At 56.7% G+C, this 27,645-nt stretch overlaps 1 protein-coding gene across 3 annotated transcripts in view; it reads right to left on the minus strand.

Moving 5' to 3' along the window:
• The window catches only part of MYT1L (myelin transcription factor 1 like), a 140,150-nt gene that overhangs the window by 21,069 nt on the left and 91,436 nt on the right, over positions 1-27,645 (minus strand). For all 3 annotated transcript variants that reach the window (XM_045548966.1, XM_045548965.1, XM_045548964.1), the window contains exons 14-16: positions 11,326-11,388; positions 2,981-3,064; positions 1,064-1,285 (exon numbers count right to left, since the gene is read on the minus strand). In XM_045548966.1, the coding sequence (XP_045404922.1) occupies positions 1,064-1,285; positions 2,981-3,064; positions 11,326-11,388 (369 nt within the window). The remainder of the gene's footprint in view (positions 1-1,063; positions 1,286-2,980; positions 3,065-11,325; positions 11,389-27,645) is intronic.

The following is a 27,645-nucleotide window of genomic DNA, read 5'->3' on the forward strand; positions in this document are numbered from 1 at the left end:
TGAAAGGGGAGCTGACGGTGCCAGCACGCGTGTGTGTGCGTGTGTGTGCACATGCGTGTACCCTGGCCTCGCCGTGTGAGATCTGCTCAAGGGCAGTTGAAAGCGGGTGGAAACCGCCTGCCTGTGGGAGGGGAGTTGAGAGACCAGGTCAGGGAAAGTACATTTGGTTTTTCCTTTAAACCCGTTAATATCATTTGCATTTTCTACCTGAGCAGGAATTTCTTTAATAATTAAAGAATTATTCTGTAAAAGTTTTTAAGACTCCGGGGCACATATCCTCAACACACCATTACTCCTTTTGGTTTTTATGTCAACGTTTGCTCCTCTGTGTGTGGGGTGGTTTTGCAGGCAGGTTAGAGAGGCTCGTGCACACCTTGTACAGAAAGTTACAGCAGGAGAAGGGACCACTGTCAAGCCTTCCCAACGGTCATGGCATTTGCATCACACGTGTGACACCTGCATCTGTCTCCCCCCTGCAGCTGGGGACCCCCAGCCTGCCGGGTTCCACCAGCCTCGGAAGTGGGTCCCCTCAGCTCCCTCATCCCCCACAGAGACCGTCTGGGCCGTCCAACCCCACGAAACAGGCCTCTCCCACCGCTATCTAACAGCATGTGTTTGTTTTTAAATTAAGCAAATAAAAGTGAATGAAGCTGATTGGATATCCGGGAAATTTTCTCTTAGATCCTTGGCACAGGCATGCATGGTGAGGCCACCGTGCTCTCTCCCCAGTGGGGCCTGCAGAGAACTGAATCTGGAGATGTTCGCCGCGTCTGTGTGTCTAAAGTTGGAATCTATTTCTCACTGTAAGTCCTGATCTAACCAACTGCAAACCGCTGTCCCACTACGGACGCAGCGAGGGTGGAGGGCGCTGGGCCTTCAGACTGGACTCAAGATTGGTTCCCTCTCTCCCCAAACCTCCGCACGTCCTCAGTTTGGCATGACAGTCCCAGCCTTTCCTCTCTGAACGCGGTGACCACGCAGACGCGGCACCTGCTCCCACCACAGCCGCCTTCCGGAGCTCGCGGCCAGCTGCCCGAGCCGGGCCCAGGACGTGACCACTCACCTGCGGTGCGTGAGGAAGCTGCCGCTGACGTGCCCCGAGCCGTCGCAGCCGGGCGTGGGGCAGGACATGCCCTCCGTCTTGACCGACTTCCAGGAGAACTGGGAGCCGTTGAGGTACCCATCCTTCTGCCTCTTGGCCGCCAAGGGGCACCCCGAGGCGCTGCGGTGGGAGGCGTACTTCCCCGTGATGTGGCCCTGGCCGTCACAGCCGGGCACTGGACACCTGCACGGCAGACAGAGGGGACACTTTACTGTCCTGCCACCTGGGCCTGGCGGCCTCTGCGCAAAGTCCAGGTAACCTGACAGGTAGCAGGAAGGAGGTGCTGTCCCAGGCAGGCGGGAGACGGGACCGGCGCCACCTGGTGGCGGAAGTGAGCATTTCACCCGTGAGGAGAGACGGTCCCGGCAGACGGAGGCTCTGGGGGTGATGGGCCCAGCATGTCACACGACCCACCGAGGCTGCTGCAGCCAGTGGCACATCTGTCTTGTGCTCAAGAGCCAGACGACAGTTACTATTTGGCTGTGTTCTCCAGAGGCCGCGGAAGCCCTGCCAGCCGGCACAGAGACGGGGCACACAGACGGGGGTGGGCACACAGATGGGGCACAGAGATGGGTGGGCACAGAGATGGGGCACAGAGACCGGGCACAGAGATGGGTGGGCACAGAGATGGGGCACAGAGATGGGGCACAGAGACCGGGCACACAGATGGGTGGGCACAGAGATATGGCACAGAGACCGGGCACAGAGATGGGTGGGCACAGAGATAGGGCACAGAGACAGGGCACAGAGATGGGTGGGCACAGAGACCAGGCACAGAGACAGGGCACACAGATGGGTGGGCACAGAGACAGGGCACAGAGACTGGGCATAGAGATGGGTGGGCACAGAGATAAGGCACAGAGACAGGGCACAGAGACAGGGCACAGAGATGGGTGGGCACAGAGACCAGGCACAGAGACAGGGCACAGAGACAGGGCACAGAGATGGGTGGGCACAGAGATGGGTGGGCACAGAGACCGGGCACAGAGACAGGGCACAGAGATGGGTGGGCACAGAGACGGGGCACAGAGACAGGGCACAGGGACGGGGCACAGGGATGGGGCACAGAGACAGGGCGCAGAGACAGGGCACAGGGATGGGGCACAGGGACGGGGCACAGAGACAGGGCACAGGGACGGGGCACAGAGATGGGTGGGCACAGAGACCAGGCACAGAGACAGGGCACAGAGACGGGGCACAGGGACACGGGAGGTCGGCCGCGGCTGCTGCAGAACTTCTCTCTGCAGCTCTCAGGCTACAGGACCCAGCCCCCAGCCAGGAAGGTTCTAACGGCAGAGCTTACGTTCTACAGAATTTGCATCACCTATTTATCTTGATAGATCTTAATTTGTTTTAATAATTTATGCTTTAATTCATTTTTATTTTGTTTTAATTAAAATTTTTCTCCAAAGACGTTGAGTGAGATTAAAATTTCAGGAGGCCGTGCCGGGTGTGTCGTGTGGCGCAGGGGCTGGTACGGGACACCCGCCCCGTCAGCTGCCTGCGGCATCCGGCAGGTGGGCCTGGGCCTCAGTCCTGCCCTGGAACCAGGCAGGGCAGAACCGAGAACACCCCCTGTGACCCCTGTGGGTGCTCAGTGCCTGGGGGGCCTCCCCCACCTGCCCTCCCAGCAAGCTCAGTGGAGGAGGGTTTGTGAGTCGGTTTCTCAGACCGTGGCGGGGAGGGGTTGGTTATCAGCTCCTCGCTGGGCCCCTGGAGCTCGCTGGCCAGTCGGCAGACGCGCTTTGGTCTGGGCTGATGACCTGGCCTGCAGCTACTGTCATCTCAGAGTCCTGCTGAGACCGCGGTCTCCTTCCCTGCCGGTGCGCACCTGCTTGGAGGGGGCGCCACCCCAGCGCTGCCCGCCCAGCCTCCTACCTGATGGGCTCCTGGTCGTCCTTGTCCTCCTTGCTCTGTGCCACGCGGATGCCGCTCTTCTTCGCCCTGGGGCACCCTGAAAGGCTGAACAAGAAACGAGGCTCAGACAGCGTCACCGTGGGCCCTGCAGGGCCCTGAACCCCCCAGAGGCTCCGGCTTCATTCTCGCCCAGGCCCGAGCTTCGGGTACCACGGCCACACCCCGGGCGCGGGCCTTTCCCAAGTGGCCCTCCCACGGCCTGGCAGGAAAGAAAGCCGGGGGGGGGGGGGATGGAGGGAGACTGGACGCCGGAAACGGGGGACTTGTCAGTTTGGAGGAAAAGCAGCAGCCGGAGTCACCAGAGAAGATGCCGAGATGGAGCCAGACACAGAGAGACAGAGAGAGAGACAGAGACAGAGAGACACACACAGAGACAGCGGGAGAGGACGGCCTTGTGCGCAGAGACGGCGAGGGCCGCAGGGGAGGGCGCAGGCCCCTCAGGGTCTGGGTGACCAGCCGGCCCGTGCTCCAGTGTGGCGCAAGCGCAGACCGCTGGCCACATCTGCAGAAGGTGCGGTGGGGGCTGAACATGCTTGTTCTATTTGATTTTCAAATTTTTGGATATAGAGGATTTGGAAGTGTTTCTAAAGGAAGTTTTCCAGCTGGAACAGAAAGACACACACACACAGGAGAATACACAAAATAACTCGGATGTTTGGAAAGGCACTGAAGAATCAGAAATCAGGCGTGAACTGGAAGGTGGGCGGTTTGCTGAGGGGCACTGGGGGAGTGGAAATTGAACCCCGATGCTGGTGCACAGGTGTCCGGGGCCTGGCTGTTACCCGCACGTTCCTGAGCTTGCGGTGTGGTTTCCGCCTCAGTTCCGAGTCTCTGGAAGACTCTGGAAGACACAGGTCCCTGGGTGGGAGCCCCAACCCCAAGGGGTCTCATTCCCTGTCCAGCCCTGGCTGCCTCTCCTCGGGGTGTCTGTGGGGGTGGGAGAGGCAGCACCTCCCCGGGAGGGGGCGGAGGGCGCCAGGCCCATGGCGGCCGGGCTGGGGTCAGGAGGGCGTCCCCCCCTTGTCCTGTCTCCTCCTTTTACAGGAAAAGGAAAAGAGGAGGAAGAAAGAGGAAAGGCGAGGGCCCGACCTCCCGGCTCCCGCGGCCTTTGGTTGTCCCTTTTCCTTCTGGGGGAGGCCTGTGCCCCACAGCGCCTTCCTCCTGGCGGCCTCGTGCTGCCACAGGGCCCTTGACACAACCTGGGTTTCCCTGAGTCCGTCCACCTGCGGCGGCCGTGATGCCGGTTAGCCCGGGGAGCACTGCCTGAGCGGCACCAGCACACGCCCCGTCCAGAACTCTCCAGCCCCTTTGTCTCCCCTTCCCCGTGACCTCCCATCCCTCGGTCCCTTCCAGCTTCCCTCTCCCCTGCCGCCGGCCCTGGCCCGCGTCCTGTCCCTCCGGCAGGCAAGGCCTCAGCTCGCAGGTCCTCCAAGACGCCCTGGGCCCCCCAGGCCCTGCACCAATCCCAGGAGCCCTCAGGGGCGTTTTCCACGGCACCATCCAAACCCTTTCCGCCTCCACAGGCTCCTCCAGGAGGCCTGTTCTGGGAGTGTAAACTATGCACCCAATCACTTGTGTTCCCAAGTCCCGGCCCAGCCTGCGCAGAGTGAGTGACAGTCAACTGTTGAATGAACTGACGAATGGGGAAAGAAGAGTGGGTGGGAGAGCCACGGAATCCTACCCCAGGGCCCAGTCCCACCCCCAGGATTGGTGTGGGGAGAAGCTGAGCCCCTCGACCCCAACCACGGAGGCCTGGCCTGGCTCTGTGATGCTCTCCCACCTTAGCCCTGCATGACTCCCCATGGATCTGGACCACCGCCAAGGCCTGGGCTGGGGATGAAAATAAACCCACAGAACAAATAAGCAACACAACAAGGTTTGGCTCTGACAATTCGGTGACCTCCAGGAAGCCCTGACTTGGCATAGCATCTGGCCAGGAGCCCTAGAAGGCCTGCTCTAGGGCCAAGGACCCCATCCTCGGCTTCTCTAGCTGCTGGCAAGGTGGGGGCTGCGGTCTCCGTGTGGCTCTGGGGCTGGCCCTGGGCCTGAGAAAGGCTGGTACAGGGTGGGGAGCCCTTTAAGGGACCCGCTCGCCTGGGGGCAGCTCAGCGCCTCTGCCCAGTGGGTCCCCTCCCTGCCCTCTCTGCTCCCCGCAGGGCTGGCCAGGCTGCCGTGCCCCCGCCAGAGCAGGCCTGGCCTTTTCTGCAGCATTTCAGGGCCCCACCAGCCCAGGGCCCGGGGGGTCTCATCTAGGGGCAGAGCCTGAATGCTTGGGCTGCAAGTTTGATGCTTCTCACTTCTTGCTGGTTTCCTGCTTGGTGGGAACACGGGAACTTTCGCCACCAGCCGGCCAAGCGCTGGGACCGAGGTGCGATGGAATCGAAGCTTGCTCCAGATTTCAGAACTCCCCTCCTCTGCTTGTAGCTTGGACATGAAACCTGTCACTCTCGACGGACCCGGACTGGAGGGTCTCTGGAACCGCCGTGCTGCGGATGCCACAGGCCACCATGTCCCCCGGCGCAGGCACCGGCCGAGAGGGGGACAGGAGACGCCAGGTACTCGCAGTGCAGACTCGGCCCAGTCTCTGAGCCTCGGTTTCCCCATCCGTGTCAGAGGGCGGAAGTGCTTTGTCCGGGCCATGAAAACGCAAGTGATGGTGGGACGTGCAGTGTTGGGTGGGGAAGGTGCTCGGTGACCCACATCCTTCACTCTCACCTTGTGTCTCCACCGCGGTCCCTTCTTAGGGTCCAAAAGTCACTCACCCTGTTTTCTCCTTGCATGGCAGGCCCCTCCCGGCCGAGTGCTGTAGGGCGAGGGGCCCCCAGAGGTCGTGTCCTCATATCTGGACCCAACTTCCACTTTCACAGGTGCTGTCGTCTTCTCAGCCACGTCTTCTTCTGTGGCCGGAGCAGCACGGCACCGTGTGACACCCTGTGTCCTGCGCACCCTTCCCCTGCGCTCACCCGGATGCCCCTTGAGAATCTCAGAGTTAACGCACGGAACAGAATCGAGCCCACTGTATCTGGCTGCTGTCTCTGACTCCGATAATGAGATAATGACGTCACCTGGGACCCTGTGCCCCCAGGCCCCCCCGCCTCCCTCCCCACCCCCCACGCAGGCCCCCCCCCGCCTCCCTCCCCGCCCCCCATGCAGGCCCCTCCACCTCCTACACCTCCCGTCCCAGGACCCCTCCCCACAGCATGCTCTCTAGGCCAGGGCCGGGCCTGCAGCTCCCTTACTTGGGAATAAAGTGACCCCTCATATGAACCTGTCAAGGCAGCCACCCCAGGGACTCAAGCCTGAAACTCTAACCCAGATGAGTGATTCACTGTCAAACGCACATCGTTCTGCGGCTGTTGTTTCAACACCTTTTCTAAGTCTGTTCCTTTGCTCAGAACGTCTTTCTCCCCCGACCTGCTGGAAGCCCCCACTCTCCTTCCAGGTTCGTCTCAGCGTCACCCTCTCTCTCCTGCCTGGGAGCCAGACGCCCTGCCGGGAGGAGGGTCCTGCTCCCTTTCAGGTCTGTGCTCACAGATGCCACTGAAAAGCGCATTGGAGGCTGGGGGCCGCCCCGGACACATCTGCCCCCCAACACTGTCCCGAGAACCCCCATCGCTGGTTTCTCCCAAGGCCCCAGGGACGCATCAGGGAGTGACACACGGGTTTGTTTTCGTGTCTCTTTTCTCGCAGACGCTCTGTACCTTGAGGCCAGGAATGTCCCAGTTATCCGCGCCCCTTTGCCTCGGGCACGTAGCATGTGCTCAGTAAGTGTTCACCGACTACCAGGTTTCTAGGACTCTGAGCTGACCTTTGGGATTATGTTCTGAAGGATTAACAATTTCTGGACAAAAACTGTGTTCTTCCCACCTCACGATCATCCCTGCAGGGCCCTTGTGTGTCCACGTCTCCACTGGGAATTTTATCAATGTTGCAAACACAGACACACTCGTAGGATGCCTGTGTCCTCTGGGCGGAGGAGCGGGTGCGGGCTGAGCACGCCGACAGCCCCGTGAGCTGGGCTGCAGGGCTGACGGAACCGCAGAATCGGGCTTCCCAGGACGGCGGGTGTGCAAGGGAGGCCGTGTGTTCTCCGGGCCAGAACGGTGCCAGGGCCGCCACCCAGCCTGGAGCCGGTGGCTACAGGGATCTGTGCCTGGTGTGAGAGCAGGTCCCGTGGGTGGAACCGGAGCTGCGTTAGCAGATCCCAGCAGCTGCCTGGGAAGGCGTCATGTCCGATCGTGTGAGGGAGGCTAGGACGCGCCCAGGCAGGCTGCTCCATGTCCAGGCAGGCGTCACCAAGCCTGGCTTCTCCACCATCTTCAGGACCTGGGGACCCTGCGTGTCACAGCAGGTACGTCGTTTGGGATCCCGCCAGAACTCCCCTGAGCACACGGGGAGCAGCAGGTGGGCACCGTCCGACCTCCGGCTGTCGTGCTGGAGGCCTGGAGTTTGATACTAAGAAAGCGCGAAGTGCAAGTGCCCGAAGGGAGCAGGCGCTGACGACGCAGCAGCTCAGGGCCTCTGCGCTCCTGTCTTTCACCTGCGGCTGGGGTGACAGTCATCCCGTGTGCTGGTGAGACTGTGCAGGTCAAGGGCTCATTGTGATTTCTGGTACATGGTTAAGTACCCAGTAAATTCCGTCTTCTGTTATCACAGGCCACGGTGGGACCCTGGCGGGTACACGGGGCTCTGGCGGGAGCCGATTCCTGTGGCACAGACACCGCCCCTGCACCACAGCGGGGACGTCAGGCCTGCAGTGCTTCTGCTGTTTGTCTGGCCCCACTCACGAGGCCCGTGGGATGCGGGGATGAGAGACAGCGGAGGCCCTCGGGACACGGCCTGGCAGGACCCGATGGAGCGGTGCTGCACCAGCAGGTCTGGAGGTTGTAGAAGGAGGTGGCCCCGGGGAAGGGTCAGAGAGAAGGAAAAAGATAACTGGTAAACAAGATTTTTTTGGAAAAGCTTGAGAAAGCTTTTTGTTTGTAAACAAAGACACAAAGATAAACCCTATTAATAACTGAGCTCTGTGGGGCCCTTTACAGGCAAGTTGGTAACAGGTTTGTCCTTCCCTGAGGACAAGCCCGAGCAGGGCATTTGCTGAGGGGTTTCAGGTGAAACGCCACAGTCGGTGAGCGCTTGTCAGGATGAATTCAGGAGAGTTCCAGCTGCTGAGCAGAGACGGGAACACACACTGCCCTCGGGAACAAGCATGGCACGGATCCAGTCCACCTGGGACGCTCCGCTTCTGCCAGGGCCACTCTCCGGGCAGCTCCACGGGTGCAGCTCCAGCCCTGCTGCGTCACCTCCGGGCCTCTTGGTCTCCTCGCGGTCAGGCAGGAATGACACGCTGACTGCTCAGTGTGGCTGTGATGATGGCAGGTGGGTGCACCTGCTCACACCGCAGAACGCGCCTAGCGGGAGCCATGCCGGCATGACCACTGCACCAGAAGCAGCGAGCCCTGCACGTGGGACCAGATCTGGCCGTGAGCGCATGTCCTGTGAGAGGAGGAAGCGGTCCCTCAACATGCCTGGGTCATTGTTCTGCGACCTCACCTCTTGCTAGAGCCCACGGAGGGGGCAGGAGATGCCTTGGACTCACATAACTAAACACTTACATTGTGGCACAACTGGGAAAAAGGCCAGCGAATCACTGTGCAGGTGATGTTTTCTCTCTGGCTGGCACGTGGGTAACATTATCTTCACGTTCCTGGGAAATGGACAGTAACAGATTAAAACTGAAAGAAGTTTTCTAGTTGTATTTATGGCCGTAGACCTGGAGAAGTCTGTGGTTCCCCTGTTGGCTTCTGGCTGTCGTAGTGGCCAATCTGCACAGAACGGCACTGACTTGGCTGTGGCCCTTGGCTTTCTCTAGTGGCTCATTTACATAAGAACCGTCAGCCGACTGCAATCCTTTCACCTATCGAACTGCTCAGCCGCGTGTAAGCACCTGTGCAAGGAAGCTGTCCCTCGAGTGAATGGTCTGACCACACACGTGAACGTGCCCAAACCCCGACAGGGCTGTGTGCAGGCCTCAGGTTTGCCAGAAATAAACTCAAGTTTCCTTTCCAGCTCCGTGGTTAGCCCTGGGCCACTGACCCCAGCGTAGGTCACAGCTCGCACTGAAGCTGAATTTGCATTTAATCACTGGCTTATGCTCTATTAACACTTACTATTCTACGATATATGCAAAATGAACCAAAATGTTCAAACCAAATATGACTGAATTTATATGATGCCACCCCAAAAAAGTCGGTAGAAAATCAGACATTTAGACGTGAAATGACCAGGAAATGTTCACCTTATAGCTATGCAGACATTATAAAATGCTGGAAGTTCTGGCCATGGGAGAAGACCAAGATATTTCTTTTCAAAGACAAATTAAAATAAAGACTAACATAGCACGTGCTTGTTTGTCACTTTATATTTAATCGGAGTTTTTAAACATTTTATTTAATCTAGGCCAGTGCTCTAACTCTGGCAGCCCCTGCTGGCAGTGGCGACTTGCTCTTGCTCTGCCTTCAGACACAGCGGCTGCCCCTGCCCGCCCGGTGAAGCCAGGCTGACGCCTGAGACCCTGACCCCAGGGACGGGTGACCCCAGGGGACATTCAGCAGCGTCCACAGGCTGCTCGGGGTACGGAGACTGGCGGTGGGGGCCGGGGGGCTGCCCCACACCCCGCAGCGCACATGAGACCCCAGAGCCAGGAGCCTTCTGCCCCAAATGCCAACAGCGCACAGGCTGAGAGTTGTTGTCAAGAGAATGAGACGTTTCCACTGATTCCCAAAAACCCTCCCATAAATCGCAAACTTCTGTTGTCCGCGGAGGCTTCGCAGTTAGCACCTCTCTCAGACATGAGCTCCTCAAACACCGCTCCCAAAGCTTGGACTGACTCACAGTAGGATTCTGGTGACAGGACAGTCACCGCCTGAGTTCCCCGACCCAAACCGAGCCAGCCGGCCAGGTGAGGTCCCCCTCTGACCACCGGGGTCTGGTCACCCTGGGCAACGGGGGCCTCACTCTGCTGCGTCTGTGTGAACAGCCCAACAACCGCCCCGGGCTGCTGGGGCCGCCGTGGCCATCAACTGCCGACACTCACACGAGCCCTCCTGACTCCCACCCTCCCTCCTCCTCCCTCCCCTGCCTCCCTGTGGGGGACGTGTGTACAGAGTTTTGCGACCCAAAATTTACAGCGAGGAAAGGCAGCTGCTACCTCGGAGCCCAGCTTACTTAAGGGCAGACGCAGCCGTTCTCCACTGCGGAGGCCCCACTCTAAGTCGGCCTCAGTTCAGGAACGTTCTTGCCCCTCCCTCGGTGCTGAGTTTTGGTCCTCACTGAACACAGACACTGACTATCTGCAGTGGATTCCCTCAGTGTAGACAGTGTATGGACAGAGACCCCCGACCACACCGCGGTCAGGCTCCTGCCGGCGCCGGCCTTGGGCCTCCCTCTCTGTCCTGGCGGCCTCAGTCTGAGCAGGAATCCCGCGCTGTCTAGTGACAGCGCCCACCCCGGGAACTGCGCCAGGATGTCCTGCTGCCCGGCCAGCCCTGGCAGGGCCCTTCTCCCTGCTGATCCTCTTAGCACCTCCACGCACCGACCTGCCCGGCTCCCGGGTTGTCGTCTGCACGTGACCCGCAGGGGTCGGGGCTGAGACCAGTCCCTGCCTGCAAGGCCCCGCGGCAGTGTCCCTGTTCCCCTCGGCCTGGCCCCCTGGACATGGTCTGCCTGACCACCCTGACCAAGCTGCTGTCCGCGCCCTCCTGCCTGCCATGAAGGGGACACTCACGGCGTCTATGCAGCAAGAGCAGAAGTTTTATCTTAGTGAGGAATCTCCAGGCCCCGTTGCAGGTGCCACCTTGCTCGGGGTGCCAGGCCTGGAGCTGGTGGCGCTTGGCATCTGCACAGCACCCGGCCTGATCTTCCCACAGCAGCCGGGCGGCGTGCAGGGCAGATCTGCGCCAAGGGATCAGCGCTGGGGCCTTATCGTAGAACGCTCGCCTCTATGGGCGTTCTCAGGGGTCTTTAACACGCTAGACGTGGCTCTTTTCCCTTTACTCTCTCAGTTAGAAGGAAGCGCTACAGGACGACTTTAGAGCTGCTCTCAAGGAAGCCGTGGGCTGTGGGGAGGAGTCTTGAGCAGTGGGTGGCACTGCGGGGGCAGCTGCCCCTGGCACGGAACCGCTGGGTCCGTAATTTTACCAGGGGCGCCAGGCCGAGTCGCCCCAGGCCCGAGGTGGGCGACAGACGTCCCTGTGACGTCAGCCAGAAAGAGCAGCTCTGGGGAGAGGAGCCGCGTGGGCACGTACCTCCGGTGAGAGGCGTAATTCCCAGTGATGTGTCCAGAGCCGTCGCAGCCAGGGGTGGGGCACCTGCAATTGAAGACGCAAATTGTTGACTTGCTTGAGAGAAATAAAGTTCTCCAAACAATCAGTTTCTTACTGACCCCAAAGCAGCCTCTCTTTATGGCTTAAGCCACTCCTTGAAAGCGTCTACACTGCACTGGACGCTCCCAGATCCGGGCCCCGCACCCCGCAAAGACTGGACACTGCCCTCCTCCTTCCCAGCCCAGCGCCGATGCCCGGGGATCTGATCGGGGTCACTGTTAGGGTCCCGCAGTCTCCGGAGCACCCCGCGACCTCGGTCGCTCGGATCTCGGCCCTTCCCTCACTGCTTTAGGTCCAGGGGAGGCCAGTTACGACAGGCGTGTCTTGCCCCAGCCCACGCGTGAAAGCATGGCTCCCGCGTGAACAGACGTCTAGACAGTGGCCTTGCTCTGACGTGGACACCAGCATCACAAAGATCACCCTGACTGTCCCCAGGGTCCGGTGAGGGCAGCAGCCTGTTTCCGGACTGTGGGCTGCAGGTCCCTATCTCTGGGACTGTCCCTGTGCACTCAGGTGGGTGGGGGTCACCTGAGGGTCTTTGCTGCCTGTAGCTGACGGGAGCAGAACCCAGGAGGCTGTGAGGGTCCCCCGGCCAGCGGAGACCAGCACGGTCGCTGGGCACCCGCACTCGCCTGTCTGGACAGCCCCCTCCCGGCTCTGCCGCGACAGGGCCTTCCTGGAGGCTTTGACTGTTGCCCCCACGTGACTTCTTAGGTGGGCCGTCCAGGGAACAGCAACGGCACGGCAAAAACACCTTCACTTTACACTGTTTCAGTTGTGTTTGTGACCACCAGGAATACAAAGTAAGGACAAAATTGACAAAAATTTATCTTTCTTTTCATTGAATTTGTAACTCTCCCCAAAAAAGAAAATGACAAGAATGAAGTGATTTCGTTAAGTGATGTTTCCACCTCGCAGTGAGACTCAGGTGCCTTATCCCTGCGCAATGAGCCCCTGTGTTTGCAGGGACAGACGCTCAGGGAGCGCACTGCTCCGGGAGCTGGGACAGACGCTCAGGGAGCGCACTGCTCTGGGGCTGCAGTCTGCTCCCCTCAGAAACGCTCTGGATGCCGGTGCTGGGACCAGGCAGCAAAACACCTGCTTACAGGTGGGCCTTCTCCAGATGGGAGGGGCATGGCGGGGAGTGGCGTGGAAATGCAGGAAATTGGACTAACACCAACTATGTGAATGTCACAGTTGACACTGGGATGTGTAAACGATTTCCAGTGTTCCCCTTCAGTCCTGAGAAAGGACACGTGGTTCTAGATCTCAGGGTGTGGACGCTGACACTCCGTAGCGCACCGAAGGGCAAAGTTTAAGGTGTGGCCTGCTCTGCGGAGAGTGGACATGCATCGGGCGAGAGGCAGCTTCCCGGCACCCATCAACGCCCCGTTAGTGAACATGGAATTTGGGTCTTTACAATAATGGTTTGAGGCAGAACAGAGATGAGGTATTTTAAACAGTCTGTATATCAGAAGGATAACTCCAAATCTGATTGTTGGCCTGGTTTTTGTTAAAGCAACAGCTGTTTGTATACACTTAAATTTTGATCATGAGACTATTCAGTCGATTACTAATTACTGTCTACTTAACAACCCAAACGGCCCAGCTAGCTGATCTTCCCAACGGCTCCGGCTCACTCACACGGGGAGAAAACTGACAGCAACAAAAATCCTTCTGAGAAACGCAGATCTTCACGCACGTTTCTGTGTTGAAAATGTATCAAGAAACTAATTGTTCCTACCAGCCGATAATATATACTTTGTCTTACCTTTTGCTCAAGAAAAGCTTTCCTAAATTCCTCCTAATTTAAGTACATATTGCCATTTATTTAAAATTTATTTTAATATCCTTAAACATTTTTCAGATGTCTTTTTTGGTGGGGGTGGAAGGAAGTTGACCTATTTTTCTCAAATTTAAAGTGAGGTAATAGAGCCAGAATAAGACAATTAAAATCAGATTTTTACTATGTGTAAAAAACGTTGCCGTAGCTGTCATGTGTTTAAATGCCATTTGTGAATGTGTGACCCATCATCTGACAAGAAAAGAGGTGTCTCAGTTGTCCCTGTGCACCACGAAAACAACAAAAAAATGCTGACTGGGCTCATTTTGAGAGCTTTCACAGAGCTGGGAAGGGGAAAATCCAGCAGAAGGAGGGCAGCCTTTCCTAACAGGTTTGCTTTCACTGGCAGGGATTCCAGCCGGGGAGACGAGTTCGAGCCCCAGCTCTACCCCTGGCTGGCTGCGGGTGTGGGGAAATCGTTCACCCTGCCAGGACCCCCGTCCCCGCCAAGCGCCTGCCCCTCCGTGGGAGGAGGGTGACGATGACATCAGGCTCAGGAGGGGCTCGGAATCCCTCCCACTCTGGCTGCGACGCCACCAACAGAGCTGCCGTGCGCGTGGGCGGAACTCAGCCCAGGTACACCTGCGTCCACTGGGACGACAGCCCCTGTCTTCTCGGGTAGTAATTCAGCTTTTCCAGCTTTGGGTGGTGCCTCTGGGCCACGTAAGGTGGCCCCCAAATGGGTTTTCAGCTGCTCTTTCTCCCAACTGCCCGAGGTGTTCATTTTTATGCTACTGTTCAAGGCTTTCAGACTGTTCTAAATTCTTAGATTTACATACAAATTTCCTAGCTTTAACAAGTCTCAACTTCAAATGTACGACTCTCTGAAGTCAGTGGGTGAGGATGTGATTAGCCACCCAAGGAGGGATCTTGTTTCTCAGACGAGGCAGCTGCAGGCCCAGACCGTGGGGTGGGCACGACCGATGCCCGGGGCTCGACTGGCATCTGCCGGCCCGAGGGCTCGTCTCCTCCATCAGGGGCCCGAGGACCCCGGGGACAATCGCAGGCCACAGCTCGTGCCGCACAGCTGGGCTGCCAGTGGCAGAAGAGACTCCCTGGGTTTCCACGTGAACGGCCCTCGACCCCTTCCCGGGAGGCACAGGGGCCACAGCAGCAGAGAGGGGTTCGGTCAGCTTCTTGCTTTCCTGAGAGCTGCCACGATCAAGGGCACTGAGGCTGTTTCAAGTTCTGATGATGGTTACGGATGTAAAGTTGCATTAAATAAAACTCTGGCTTTATATGTATATTTTCTCTTTTCTATGCTAACTGTACTATTGGTAAAAATACTCAGAAAAAGGAAGTGATGAATAAATAATCTTAAAATCTACCCTTGCCACCCCACAGATACATTCAAGACAAAAATAGTCCTGATTTTGCTTTCTCTCTGGTCATGTGTTTGCCTGAGATTAAGCAATATCAGGAGAAAGAAAATTTGGGTAGTGCATATTACTATCTGGCTGAGAAAATTGGTCTTGTTTAGATATTTAAAAATGGTGATGGAAAAATCGTAATAAAATGCTTTAAAGGGTGTTGAAGTTAGGGGTGGAACGCAGAATTCAGGCAAAATTGAAAAAAAAAAAAAAACCCAACAAAAAAACCCGGAAACACTGGCAACATTGTGGCGTTCCGATTTCATGGCAGGAGCTGTTCTCACGTAGGAACAGCTGAGTTGCAGCTCTAAGATGTCTGAGGGACCCCTGACCCTGACCCAGCTCCCCTGTGTCCCTGGCTCTCTCGCCGCTGTTCACCAGCAGAGAAACATCCTGTCTGGACCTACAAGAACCGTCGTGGCCACACGTCCACGGAGGTCACAAGGTATAGACTCTAACACCAAAAAAGAACTTGCTGTCTATGTGTTAAAAGGCCTAACCGTACAAGTCGCACAAGCTTGCACGGGCACGCGTCAGCACCACAGAGACGGGCAACTGCCAGCTTGCTTCTCCAAGGCGCCTCTGACCTGCCCCAGCCCGGCATAGGCCCGTTACTCTGCTCTTTTCTCCCTTTTAGGAAACCACAACCTGAAACAGGGCAGTGGACATGGAAACAGGTGTATCTATGGACTAAAGTCGTATCATTGCTTGATCATTCATGCAAATGTGTTAAAGGTACTTCCTCTATAGTCTATCATCCCATTCTCTCTCTTTTGAAAATAAATACTGTGAGAATTAAGTACTTAAATTACACCAAGTAAGACGTTCAGAATAGGACGTTCTCTCCCTGATGGGAGCGGCCTCCAGTCCCCTGCGTGCGTGGTGCAGTAGGGCAGCCCCCGACCAGTTCCCCAGCGGCCGCGCACGAAGGGGCTCAGGGCAGAGCCAAGGTCGCAACCCCGGTTCCCCAGGGGTCAGAGGGAGCTCCGTGTGCTCTTGCTGCACACAGCGTGGGTGCACACCTGGCCTTGGCCGGGGCTGCCCTCACCTCCCGCCTGGAGAACAAGCTCACACGGATGCCCTCGGAGGTGGGGACTGGGGGGCTCCGCGTGTGCTGGGGCTCCCTGCTGGGGAAACCGAGCCAGTCAGCCACGAGGTCTGTCCCCAAAAACCAGTTCGCAGGAAAAAATATCTTGGGGAGACACGTGCTGTCCCATCTCGAGGGAAGAATCACCCACTTATTTTCAGAACTCTCACAAATCCAGCTCGAGGCACCGCATGCCGGGCTGTCGGGACCACCCTCTGTGGCTGACCGCATCTGGGGGTCAGCCCTCCACGCTCACCCTGGTTCTGAGCTGAGTAGCTAAAACATACGTAAAAAACACTGAATATTGAGAATAATTAAAACAAATGTCAGACTAATGTACTTTGTATTCTTCGAAGAATTTCACAGAAAGCCCTTTTAATAGTGTTTTTTTCCCTTTGTTTCATGACCATTCTATAAAGCGGGCTTAATCAGTAACACACAAAATATGAAAGAAATATAATTTTTCCCTCATGCCTTCAATTTTAAAAGAAATAATAAAAATGTAAAATTAGGCCTTGTCTATAGTAGAAAAACACATTTGTAAATGGGAATGATTCTGGCCACATATAAAACCCTTTGCTCCACTTATATAGAAATTTCAATTCAAAACTGTTTTTTTGTTTGCCAGGCTTGGTGACCCACATGTGTAAGCCCAGCACTTTTGGAGGCCAAGGCAGGAGGATTGCTTGAGGCCTGGAGTTCAAGACCAGCCTGGGCAACAAAGCGAGACCCCATCTCTACAAAAACAGAAAAAAAATCAGCTGGGCGTGGTGGTGTGCACCTGCCTCCCGGCCACTTGAGAGGCCCAGGCGGGAGGATCGCTGAGCCCGGGAGCTCAAGGCCGCAGTGAGCTACGACGGCGCCACTGCACTGCAGCCTGGGAACAGAGCAAGACCTTGTTGCTGGAAAAAAAAAAGCACTTTTTTTTTGTCTAAACAGATCTGATTCTAAAAATATGTATTTTTTAATTTTGATTTTTTGTTATGTAAACGGGAAACAATACAGAAATGTAGAGAAAGGCAAAATAAAGACACTTGAAAATGGAAAAATGACATTCTTATGCTACACCTCTGCAGAAAGAAACCAGCTTACTTTGAAGCAATGCCCTTGCTTTAGGTCTGCCCCCCTTACCCACAGTGCCGCATGTGCCGGCTCAACCAACCAGGGATCAAAAATATTTGCAAAAAAATATGAATAAGGAATAACAGTACAATAATAAAAAATACAAATAAACTATACATTGTAACAACTGTTTACACAGCAGTTAGTCGTATTAGGTATCATAAGTGATTCAAAGTGCACAGGGAGGACGTGTTGGGTTGCTGCAAACGCTACGCTGTTCTACATCAGGGACTTGAACATCCTCAGATTTGGGTCCCTGCAGGGAGCCCTGGAACCAACCCCTGGGGACACCGAGGGACAACTTACATCGTTCTGGCCAATTTCTTAAATACATGACATAAAACTCAAAGAAAGACAAAATCTTGTAAACTACTTTTGAATTTGTAAGGTATTCAATAATCTTCTCTGTTTTTGAAACTCTGTCAGACATGCACGTTTTGAACTCCGTCCCGCTCTAGCCCTGCCTTGGGGTCTGACACATTCCGAGCCACCACCCGGCTGCCTTCTCCCAGGGGAAGCCGCCCTGGCCCCAGCTCCCCGCCCACCTGCCCCAAGGTTTGCAGTCCTCCCTCCAGTCCCGCCCGGGGCCTTGCAGCAGGCGTCCCGTGTCTGGCGACACCAGGTGACACGCGGTACTGCAGGAGCTCCCAGTGCTGGGGGACGCTCCCACCCTAAGCGAGCAGACGCTCGGGCTGTCCCAGCAGAAGTGTCTGCCCACGTCCTTGAGACGCTGAGGGTCTCCCATTCTGCTCTGCTTCTCCAGGGTCGGACGAGGGGCTTTTACATGTCTTTGATGTTTAGGATACTCCAGTATTGGGAAAACCTACACATTTCAACACGTGAACAGACTTGTCTACATTAGCAGCATTTGGGTGGAAGACTTGCTTTCTGATCTAACGTGTCAACACAAAACTCCTTTTTCTTTTGGTTCCAAACATTTTTCTTTTTAAACTACGTTCAAAAACAAATAAATGGGAAAGAATTTTAAAAGTACTCTTAACATATTTTTTTAGAAATTTCTTCTTGGTGATTCAGATAACATTTTGGATTAGGTTAGGCCTCAGGTTACTAAGAAAGTGGAAGTGTCATTGTGCAGACGAAACTCGAAAGCTCTGGTGACAGGGACCCGTGGCTGGCAGAATGTCAGAGGTTAGGGCAGGTGGACCAGGTGTCGCCAGGTGGGGGGAGGGGCCGCGTGAGCTGCAGGAGGCCAGCGATGGCACCACGCAGGACACGCAGCTCCGTCTGTGAGGTTGTTGGGATGCTGTGAGCATCACACAGCCCTTGATAGACGGGGGGGTCTGCGCTTGGACTTGGAGGCTTCCAAGCCTGCAACAGCCATGGGTCAACCTCTAACACGCGCTGGGTTAACCTCCCGTCCCGCCCTGTCCCCTGCTCTGGTGGCTGTGGCCCCGGGTGCCCTAGGAGGGTGCAGCTGCACAGGCTCCGGGCCAGGAAGGGTGGGGACATTGGACCCCAAAGGAGCTGACCAGGGGCCCTGCTCCGGGGCTGTCTGCGGGGACACTCGCGCTGCAGACATGGTCCCCTGGGGAGTGCGCGGGGGCTGCCGCGGCAGCTTTGTGGCTCATGCTGCATGCAGTCGTGTGTCCCTGCTGTGTCCACTCATGCAGCCTATGCGCCTCGCGCCTACAGCGTCTGTGGGGACCATGCTGCCCTTCTCGCCCAGGGCGGGCGCCTCGCTCGGAGCCCTGGGTGCCAACACTGTGACCTGCTGCGGGCTGCAGGCGCCCCGGGTCCACCCAGCAACGGGCTCCTGTCCAGTGCGGCAGAACGTACCTAGCACATCCTGACGTCCCATTCACTTAACGGGATGTGTCCATGGGAACCTGCTGCCAGAGCACATGCACGTCCAGCAGCAGTGGAGCGGCTAGACAAGAGGCGGGGCGGCTGGAGCCAGTATTGGGGTTGGACTCGAGGACCCATGCAAAAAAGAAATACAACAGGTGACTAGTGCAGCCGACTCAAGGCAACAGAGCACCCCCCGAGCCTCTCGCCCGCACGAGGGTGAGCGAGGCGCAGTCGGGGCTGGTGCATTCAACGACACACTCACCGTGCAGGGTGGGCTCCCACTTCCACATGCAGGGGGGTCTCATACTGGGCTCCGGGGGGCCCTGGGCCACAGGAGGGGTACTCACCTGCGGTGGGTTACACTGAGCTCTAAGGCAGCTCGTGCCATTTACAGCAGTGAGACACACAAGGCTGCACAGACCCCTACGGAGGGTGTTGCAGGGAATTCCTTACCGGCCTGGGGACGGGGTTGAGCTGTGCAAGACTGGGCGCCCCTGCGTCACTCTTGACAGAGGCCTTGTGCCGCTAAGCTTGGCAAGGCATTTGTGACCACACCCAGTGGGTCCCTAACGGTAAATAATCGAATGGGCTGAGTGGCCTGTCCCTGGGGTTTATTGACTGGGGTGTGACAGGAGAGGGCTCGGAGGGTCTTGGGCAAGGGCTGCTCCGTATCATGAGCAGCGGGGTTGCATCTGAGACAGAGACCCACGGTCACCCGGGCCACAGCCACCAGGCCGGCCGCCAGCATGGCTGCTGCTCACAGGCACACACAGACGCCCACGCCCGGCTCCCGCGCAGGGAGGGAAGCTCCGAAAATGGACATGGCTCGGAAGTGGTTTTTCCAAATCTAAGGACCCTGAAGCCCAGAGGACATGAAAGACCCGTTCTGTGGGGCCGGGCACGAGCTCCCGTCAGGCACGCAGTGGGGCTGCTGCGTGTGGATCTCCTGGGCGCCAGAGCCCCGGGGCATGGGTGTTCTTTCTCGGTCCGTGGTGGCTGGCGCTCCTCGTCAGGAAAGTGAAGGAGGAGGTTCGTACAGTGTAAAAACAGGCCAGTCTCCAAAAGCTCATGGACTTCAGCCGGCCGTGGGAGAGGCTGGTCTCCCGGGACCCGGGAAAGGAGACCTCACAGCGCCACACACGGGGTGGACGTCGTTCCTAATCTTTAACGTTATTTTTCCCTTGGTCTTTCTCATCTATTTTCTATATTTTCTTCTGGTTTGTGGATCTTTATTTTTTGAAGCCCTTACCTGATCTCCTAGAGAAACATTTTTATTCTAATCGGGGATATTAAAAGATTCCACATTCCCTCTGCAACCCGTGCAATCCTGGGATTCACTATGAATTTTCACACTTTGGGCCACTGGACGTCGTCTTCCTGGCTCATGTGCATTCTCTTGTTTTCAATTTTCTTGTTTTTCAACTTTTTTTTTCACTTTATTTTCTCCTCTTTCAATCCCTTATTTTAAAAAATTGGTGCATATGCTTCCCTTCTCCTGTGAAATCTGCTTTTTCCCCTCCTTTCAAACCTTGCTTTACTGGTCAGGTTCACAAGTGATTTCACAGAATTAATTGTCCAAGAGGTTTTAAAAATTGATTAATCGAGTATCCTTGTTTCACAGGCAAAGACACAGATCTAAACAGTTCCGTCCCTCCTTTAAGGGCTCACACAGGGTGGCCAGGCTGGGGGTAGAGGAAAAGGGTTTACTCTACTGGACTCTTCCAAGTGCTCCCTGACGGCCAACGGTTCCCGCTCCCTGCATCTCCCCTGGGACTACGGGCAGGTGCATTTGTTTCTTAAAGCACAAGGCTCACTGGTTCCTGTTTGCACTTTCTATTGATTGATTCATTGGACTTTCCTGGTCTTACAGAATTGAGGGGCGTGAAGGAGACAGTGGGAAAGTGAAATAAAATGTATTTAGATGATTGTGTCGAGGACACAGCCGTCCACAGTGGTTTCTGAAAGCCAGACTGCTGGCTGACTGTCACGACTTCCCTTCCGCCATGAGGAGGCAGGCGGGGCCAGAGAGGGCGTTGGGGCACCCAGGCAAGTGTGGTCAGGGGGTGTGCTCCAGGGAGGAAAGGCCAGAGAAGGCCGAGAGTGCGGGGAAGGAGAGCTGAGCGAGGAGCTGGGGGTGAGAGGAGGAGGGGAGATGACTGAGGAGTCGGGGGGCTGCTGCGGGCCCTTCCCAGCCACCCTGTGACCTGCGGACTCCGTGCCCAGGGACGCTCTCCACTGGACGATCCGGAGGCCGGGCAGGGAGGCGGCTGGGTGGCGGAGACCCCTCTGTGATGGTGCTCGCTCTCGGGCTCCGTCCTGCTCTGACCTCTCGGAGGGGAAAACGGGGCCATTTCCTTGCACGGCTCTCGAATCTCTATTGGACGCCTCCACCAAAGATCACTGACCTTGGAGAGCTCAGCGTGGGGTGTGCTGTTTGCACGGGGCCCTTGCTCGAGACCATGAGCACGGGACACACGAGGCGCAGGGGCCACCCCGGGCACCGCGGGAGAAGCGCAGAATCTGCCCTGTCCTGACTGTGTCCAAGAGCCAAGGTCAGGGAAATAGACTGAATGAACAAGAGAAGCGTAGGATCACGAGGACAAAGCCAAAAGCGGACCGTGAGGCCCCACATGGATGAGAAAGATACGCGACTCCGAGAGTCTGGCGTTCATTCCACAGACGCGGTTCGCGTGGCCGCGCAGCAGGGCACGGGCTCACGACGGGTGCTCGGCTCTGGTGCCGGCTACGCGGACGAGAGGAACAGGGCACCGAGAGTGGCCGGCAGTGTGAAAGGACTTGAGCCACGTCACTTGACGAAAAACCAGCATCTGGGGCTATGTAGCTCAGAGAAGAGAAGACTCAAGGGAAATAAAGCCATTGCCATAAAATACCTGGAAGGCAAAGTTTGACAGGCAGCGGGAAATCTTGCCCTGAGTGTTCGCAAGGGCTGGAGACCGTCTCTCAGGAAGAACCTCTGACTGTGCGGCCGGCCAAGGAGAGACGGGCTGTCCTGGGAGCTGGGAGCCACTAGTAAGTGTGGGCAGCAGCCCACGGCCGTCAGATCAGGACCCGCTACTGACACCGGGTTTCTGCCGGGCCTTGCTCTGGGGGCCCAGGAGGGCAGGGGGAGGGGACTCGTGCGGGCGTCAGGCACATGCCCACCAACCGGGCTATTGCGCCTGCTCTGGGCCCCAGTGTCTGCGTTAAGAGCTGGGCTGGGAGAGGGGCCTCGGGCCTTGCTCTGGGGAAGGCACAGGAAGGTGGACCCTGCCCCGAGGGAGACGTGTCCTCCAGCTCAGCGCCAAGCCCTTCCCTGTGGCCCTGAGGGGCTCCCACTGCCTTTGAGGCAGGCGCTTGGAGCCCAGTGAAGGAGCAGAGGCGACCTGGGCTTGAACTGCAGCTGCGCCTCTCACCTGGCACGCGGCTCAGAGCATGTTCTGAGTCCGAGCTTTTGAGTTTGTGGAGTAGGAAACATGATGCACACTAGTATTGTTAGTGTCCTTCTCAGGGCTAAAGGACCATTCCACCTGCTTTTTGAAAAGACAGGCTGGGCTAGAGAGGTCCTAGATTCCCTGGAGGCTGCTGGCCTGCCCAGAGGTGCAGGTGGTTGCATTGGGTGCAGGTAAACTGCACAGGTAGAAAGGATGCCTGTGAGTTCTGCGGGGTAGGTGATAACAACAGCCGGTTCTCCCTAAATGCTAACCACACAGGTACCCGGTAGACTAGACCCTCCAATAAGCAGGGCCAATAATCACTGTATGCTCATAATACATTTACCAGTCCACCTTCCAACTGCCCACTTACCGTCCCAAGCACGGTTCTGCTAAGATCCCCCTGGTTTCCAGGTGAAGCAGGCACAGAGATGTTCAGTAGTTTGCCCAAGGCGAGGGGTATGCTTGGAACCCGGGCGCCCAGCCTGAGCCGGCGTGTTTGGCCGCCACGCTAGTGTGTCCTGCAGGGATGTACTAAGCAAAACACCTGTAGCAGGTGTGACCACAAAGTGCAAAGGAGACATCTACAGGATGGGAGCAGCCAGGGGTCAGCACCTAGGAGAGGGTGGGCCGCCGTGCCTCGGTGGGGAGACGACAGCGCCAGGCAGAAGGACGTGCTCAGATGGGGGAGCATGGCCCCCCTGAATGAGGAAGATCACTTGCAGCACAGGTGAGAGAAAAGGAAAGTCAGGACCACGGGGGCCACTGCAGGGACCAAGAGTGAGAGCAGCACAGACACACCTGGCGGGGCCACCTGCTGCCTGGAGCTTCCCTGTCTGCAGGGAGGTGAAGGAGACAGGCCAACAGGCGGGCGGAGCGAGGCCCGGCTCAGCAGGCCCGGTGCGTGGCGCCCAGGGAAGCCGCCTCATCTCCGAGGACAAGTCCTGAACAGAGAGAGGAGGGTGCAGACGCCTTTCACCAAGACCTTGGGCATAGCTGTGACGGAAGTGTCCACACTGGCAGGAAGTGGGTCCTGCAGGGCCCTGGCAACCCTCCGGCTACTGTCTAGCTCACGTCCTGTCAGTGGAGGTTTGGCGCAAAGACCTGCCCGGGTTCCCTGAACTCCCGATCACCAAGCAGAGTCCTCACCCCCAGGCACTGCGCCTGCGTGGGGAGGGGAAGATCAGGAGGAGGGGACGGCAGGGACCGGCGGAGCCCAGAAAGTGGCCCCGGCCACCAGGTGTGGGTTTTGGGGAGGACCCTGGGGTGCCCTCTTTGCCCTCCTGGGAGCAGGACTGTGGCTGCTGATGGCTCCAGCTGCAGCTCCTGCTCTCTGTGCAGTCTGGGTGCAATAGAAGCTTGGAGATTAGATGTAGATACGCTCACTAATGCAAACACGTGGACTCAGGTCACTGTCAACACCTCACTTTCATTATATTAGCTATTCTCCATTAATTTGTGTGCCCAAAACTGTTCCAAATAAAAGAACATGTTGTGGAGTCTGCTGACTGGCGTAAATGTAAATATTAAAATTATCTATCTTTATTGACCCTTTAATGGGAAGCAACTTTGACTCTGATTGTTAAAACAATCATTGTAAAATGTGTCTGTCTCAGAGTGTATTTTAATAGAAACTACACTTGCATAGTATCAAAAATATGTTCATTAGGAAAAGAATCACATTTTAGAGATGATTTGTTGTTATGTAAGCTATGAAGGAAGAACAGGAATGATTTTCTAGAAAAAGGAAGGAAGGAAGGAAGGAAGGAAGGAAACCCTGATCCGTGGGAACTGTCCTAGGAGACAGGCTTGTGGCAATCTTCAATCCTCGCATCTGCTGGCAGTCGGGGGAACGGTCTCCGGAGCCCCTCCTGCGTGAAGGCCGGCAGGTGTCCGCAGCCTGGGGAAGCGCTTTGAAGGCTGCTGCTGGGGGGCAGCTGCAGGGCCTTCTCCGTGCATCCCCTGTGCCACTCAGGGGCTGCCCTGGGGCTAGGAGGGGGTGAGGGAGACAGTTGCCATGGAGACACGGTTACTAGGCTCTCTCTTCCCTGCTCATCCTGTGGCGCAGGCCAGCTCTGTGGTGTGTGCGGGAGGAAACACGAAAGCCTGGATTGGCTCCCTGGCTGCGGCGCAGCGGGGAGCTGATGAGGGGGAGATGCCCTCACGGTGGGGGGCCGTGCCTGGGGAGGCTCAGCAGCCCCCAGCCTCTGCTCAGAGCCCCCAGCCGTGAAGTCTGCCTCCGGCCAGGCTGTGTCGGCCCAGACCCATTGGCAGAGCCCGAGTCACACTGCTCCGGGGCACCGTCGGCATCTGTGTGTCCCAAATATAGGTGGAAATCATGTGTCACTGTAGCCGTCTTTCCCACACACCCTGCACCTCCACCGGGATGACACACAAGCCTGGGGTTCTGCAGTGCGGGGCCAGTGTAGACTGCCCCCACATTTCATCTCAAACACAGTTCAGGGTACGCGGCACAGTCCCCACGGCACTGGGACCCACACTCGAGCCCGGCGCGCCCCCGCCCCCCGCCAGCGCGTTCCCCGAGGCTCATTCTTCCATGCTAGGATGTGTGCGTGTGTGTGCATGTGTGTGCGTGTGCTTGTGTGTGTGCTTGTGTGGTGTGCATGCAACGACGTGCCTTACGCATCTCACAGGTTCAAAGGGGACGGAGACTCTGTTAAGGGAGGCGTCTGCTCTGAGGATGGAAGGACGGGTGACGTGGCCGCCGGGACTCAGCTCCGTGGCCCCTCCTGGTCTGGTCTGTTCCAGACAGCGGGTACCTACTACTCGCCAGGCTTGATCTTAGACTTGGAAGATGCTTATTGCCATTATCTCAGTTCTAGACATGAAAAGACTGAGTTTTAGAAAAAGCCGAGTAAGAGTGCAGCTGCCCAGCCAGTGCGTGGCCAGCCCAGGGTGTGGGCCAGTCTGTCTGAACCCGGAGCTGGTTTTTGCCTCATCATACACGAGAATCTCTCCTTCTCTTGTCAAGAAATCAGTTCTTCATGAGCTCTTCGAATTTAAAGTGCATTAAAAATAAACGGACGTCATCCCTTGCATTGAAAGACTGGCCCTGTGAAGTGCTGATGAGCTTTGGTCACACCATGTTTCAGGGCTCAGAAGTCGAACATGGAGGGGTTATTCTTTCCTTCCTGCTGTATGATGTCAGCTCTTACAGGGGCTCGTGGAGGTTCTGATTTCAACACTCAGAATCTGTCCACCAAGCTCATTCACTGAGATCAGTTCCTGGTGTGGAGGAGACTGGTCATTTGGTGGAAAGGCCAAGTGTCCCCGAGCCGGGTGCACCTGGAAGTCACATCACGCTGGGGGGCAGGTGCAGTCTGGGTCCTCTAGCCTGCTGGGTGCTTGGGGACCGGTCTTTTTTCTAGAATTCTCCTCCCTCGACTGTCTCTGTCCTACGTGGGCCGTGGGAAGCTGTGAGTGACTCTGCCCCGACACAGGCCAGGGGACCCCGTGGGGAGCGCGGCTGTGGTGCCGAGTGTGGGCAGGGGTCCTGGCGGAGGGTCTACTTGTGCCAGGAACTCGCAGAAGGACTCCCCGTCTGCCTTAGCTCCTGAGTGTCTCTCCTCAGTGGTGTTTTGGGGCAAAATATCCCATTTTGGGAGACAATGGAGGCAGGTTTTCTTCTGGGCCGGGCCCAGCATGGTCTCACATGCAGACTGGACGTGGCTGGGCCGAGTCCCTGGTGAACTCTGACTCATTCTGCTCTGGGGGCAGCTCCGAAAAGGACATTTTATGTGATTTATGTTTTCTATTTCTGTGATTTTTCTGCGCCCACTGCATGTTGCAAATGTTAATCAATATTGTTTTCTCCTCCAGTTACGGAAGATTGGCTCTGAAATCTCCAGAGCCCAGCTGTCCTGCTGGGACAGTTTCCTGCCCGTGGAAACGGCTGCAGGGGTGCCACCCGCGCCTTGGCCGTGTCCTGGCCTCGGACCCCTCGTCTCCCGCTGGTCTGCCCGGCCTCGGCCACGGCTGGCGTTGGCGAAGGGACACGCTGGGTTTTGAATGCATCACGAGGTCCCCACAGGACAAGGAGAGGGACGGGAAGTGAGCGCCAGTCAGAGCCCACCGAGCAGGAGCGCGGGCACCAAGACGCTCTGTCCACAGTGCAGTTCTTCCTGTCTCCGGAATCTGCTGCCCTGCTGCCCTAAGTGTGCAATTAAACCTCACAGAAAAGTCATTATTTTGAAGGATTGAAAATCAAATGACTTAAATGTCTATGTTAAAACCTCCCTACTTCTTAGGGAACTTCCTTAACCCTACAAGTGCTCTGGGAACCCCAGGGTGCCAAGATGGAGTCTCTGCGAGAGTGATGGGGGCTTTGGGCCTGGCTGCCAGAGGGCTCACTTCCCGCTTGTTCAGATGACTGAGCCGCTTTTTGACCCCAAGAGAGCTCCTCTGTCTCTGCTCCTAGTTGCCTCGCCTAGAAAAAGAGGGTGCAAGCACCCCTCATTTTTTTTGAGTTGCGATTTCAACTCTGACGCACATCTGCGCTCTGCAACCCCCGGAGGAAGCAGGCTCGCACCCGGCCCACGCACCTGTGAATCTCACTGCTGCTGTTTCGAGATGAGGAAACTGAAATTCCGAGAGTGTCACTGACCTGCTGGAGCCCATGGAGCTAGAATGTCCAGAGGGTCTGGAGAGACAGTCCCTGCGTCCCTCTGCACCCTCGGAGAGCCCCTGGCATAGTCTCCACGGGCTGCCCTGCCTGGCCGGGCCACTCCAGGGCCTGGCACAGCGGACGCTGGGTAAGTACATGTTGGACAGACGGGCGTGTGGACCCCATGGTAATGGGGCATTTTGGAAGAACCGAAGAGCTTGCAAGTAGCAGATGCTGCTGTCACGTGGGAGAGAGCTCTAGGTCCACACCAGAACTGTGACTGCGGACAGCGAGAGTTTCCCTCGAGGCTGGAGCTGAAGCAAAGCTCATCGCTGGGACCTGAAGTCAGGAGGAATCAGAACGGATTCTGCGTGAAAGCCTTGTCTGTGCCAAGAACAGGGCACCACACATGGCTCGTCAGTGACGTGAGCACAGCCTCGGGCAGGCGTCTCGAACGTGCAGCTGAGAACGTGGAGACCTCGTCTGTTGGACAACAGGCTGCCCGAGGAAGCCGGGGCCTGCTCTGGCCCGGAATCCACAAACAGGGAAAGTAAAGACAGGTTTCTCCATGTCCCGCAGGGCCCAGCGGAGGGTGTGTTCTGACCCACGATGACTCACGAGCGAATTTTTAAAAAGCCTCAATTTCTATCATGTTCTCATCTTAACACATGTCATCCAAAACAGGTAAGAAAACTGAAGCCAGAATTCAAGGTGGTTTGAAAAACAAAGAAATGACAGAGAATAAGACGATCAAAATATGCCAGCTGGGAGACGCTTCAGCATCAGAGTGAAGTCAGTGAGCGCGGATCGGATCCAATGCGAGTCTCATGGGCTGACGGACGTTTCCACTGGATGATCTCAAACCTGAGCTGCAAGTCTGACGACAGCGTACTAATATTGTGCCATACCAGAGTAAGAAGACACGCTAGGAAAATGAAATTCTTTTATCTTTGGAA

The sequence above is a fragment of the Lemur catta genome, chromosome 4 (assembly GCF_020740605.2).
Source record: "Lemur catta isolate mLemCat1 chromosome 4, mLemCat1.pri, whole genome shotgun sequence".
In the NCBI taxonomy this organism is placed as follows: Eukaryota; Metazoa; Chordata; class Mammalia; order Primates; family Lemuridae; genus Lemur; species Lemur catta.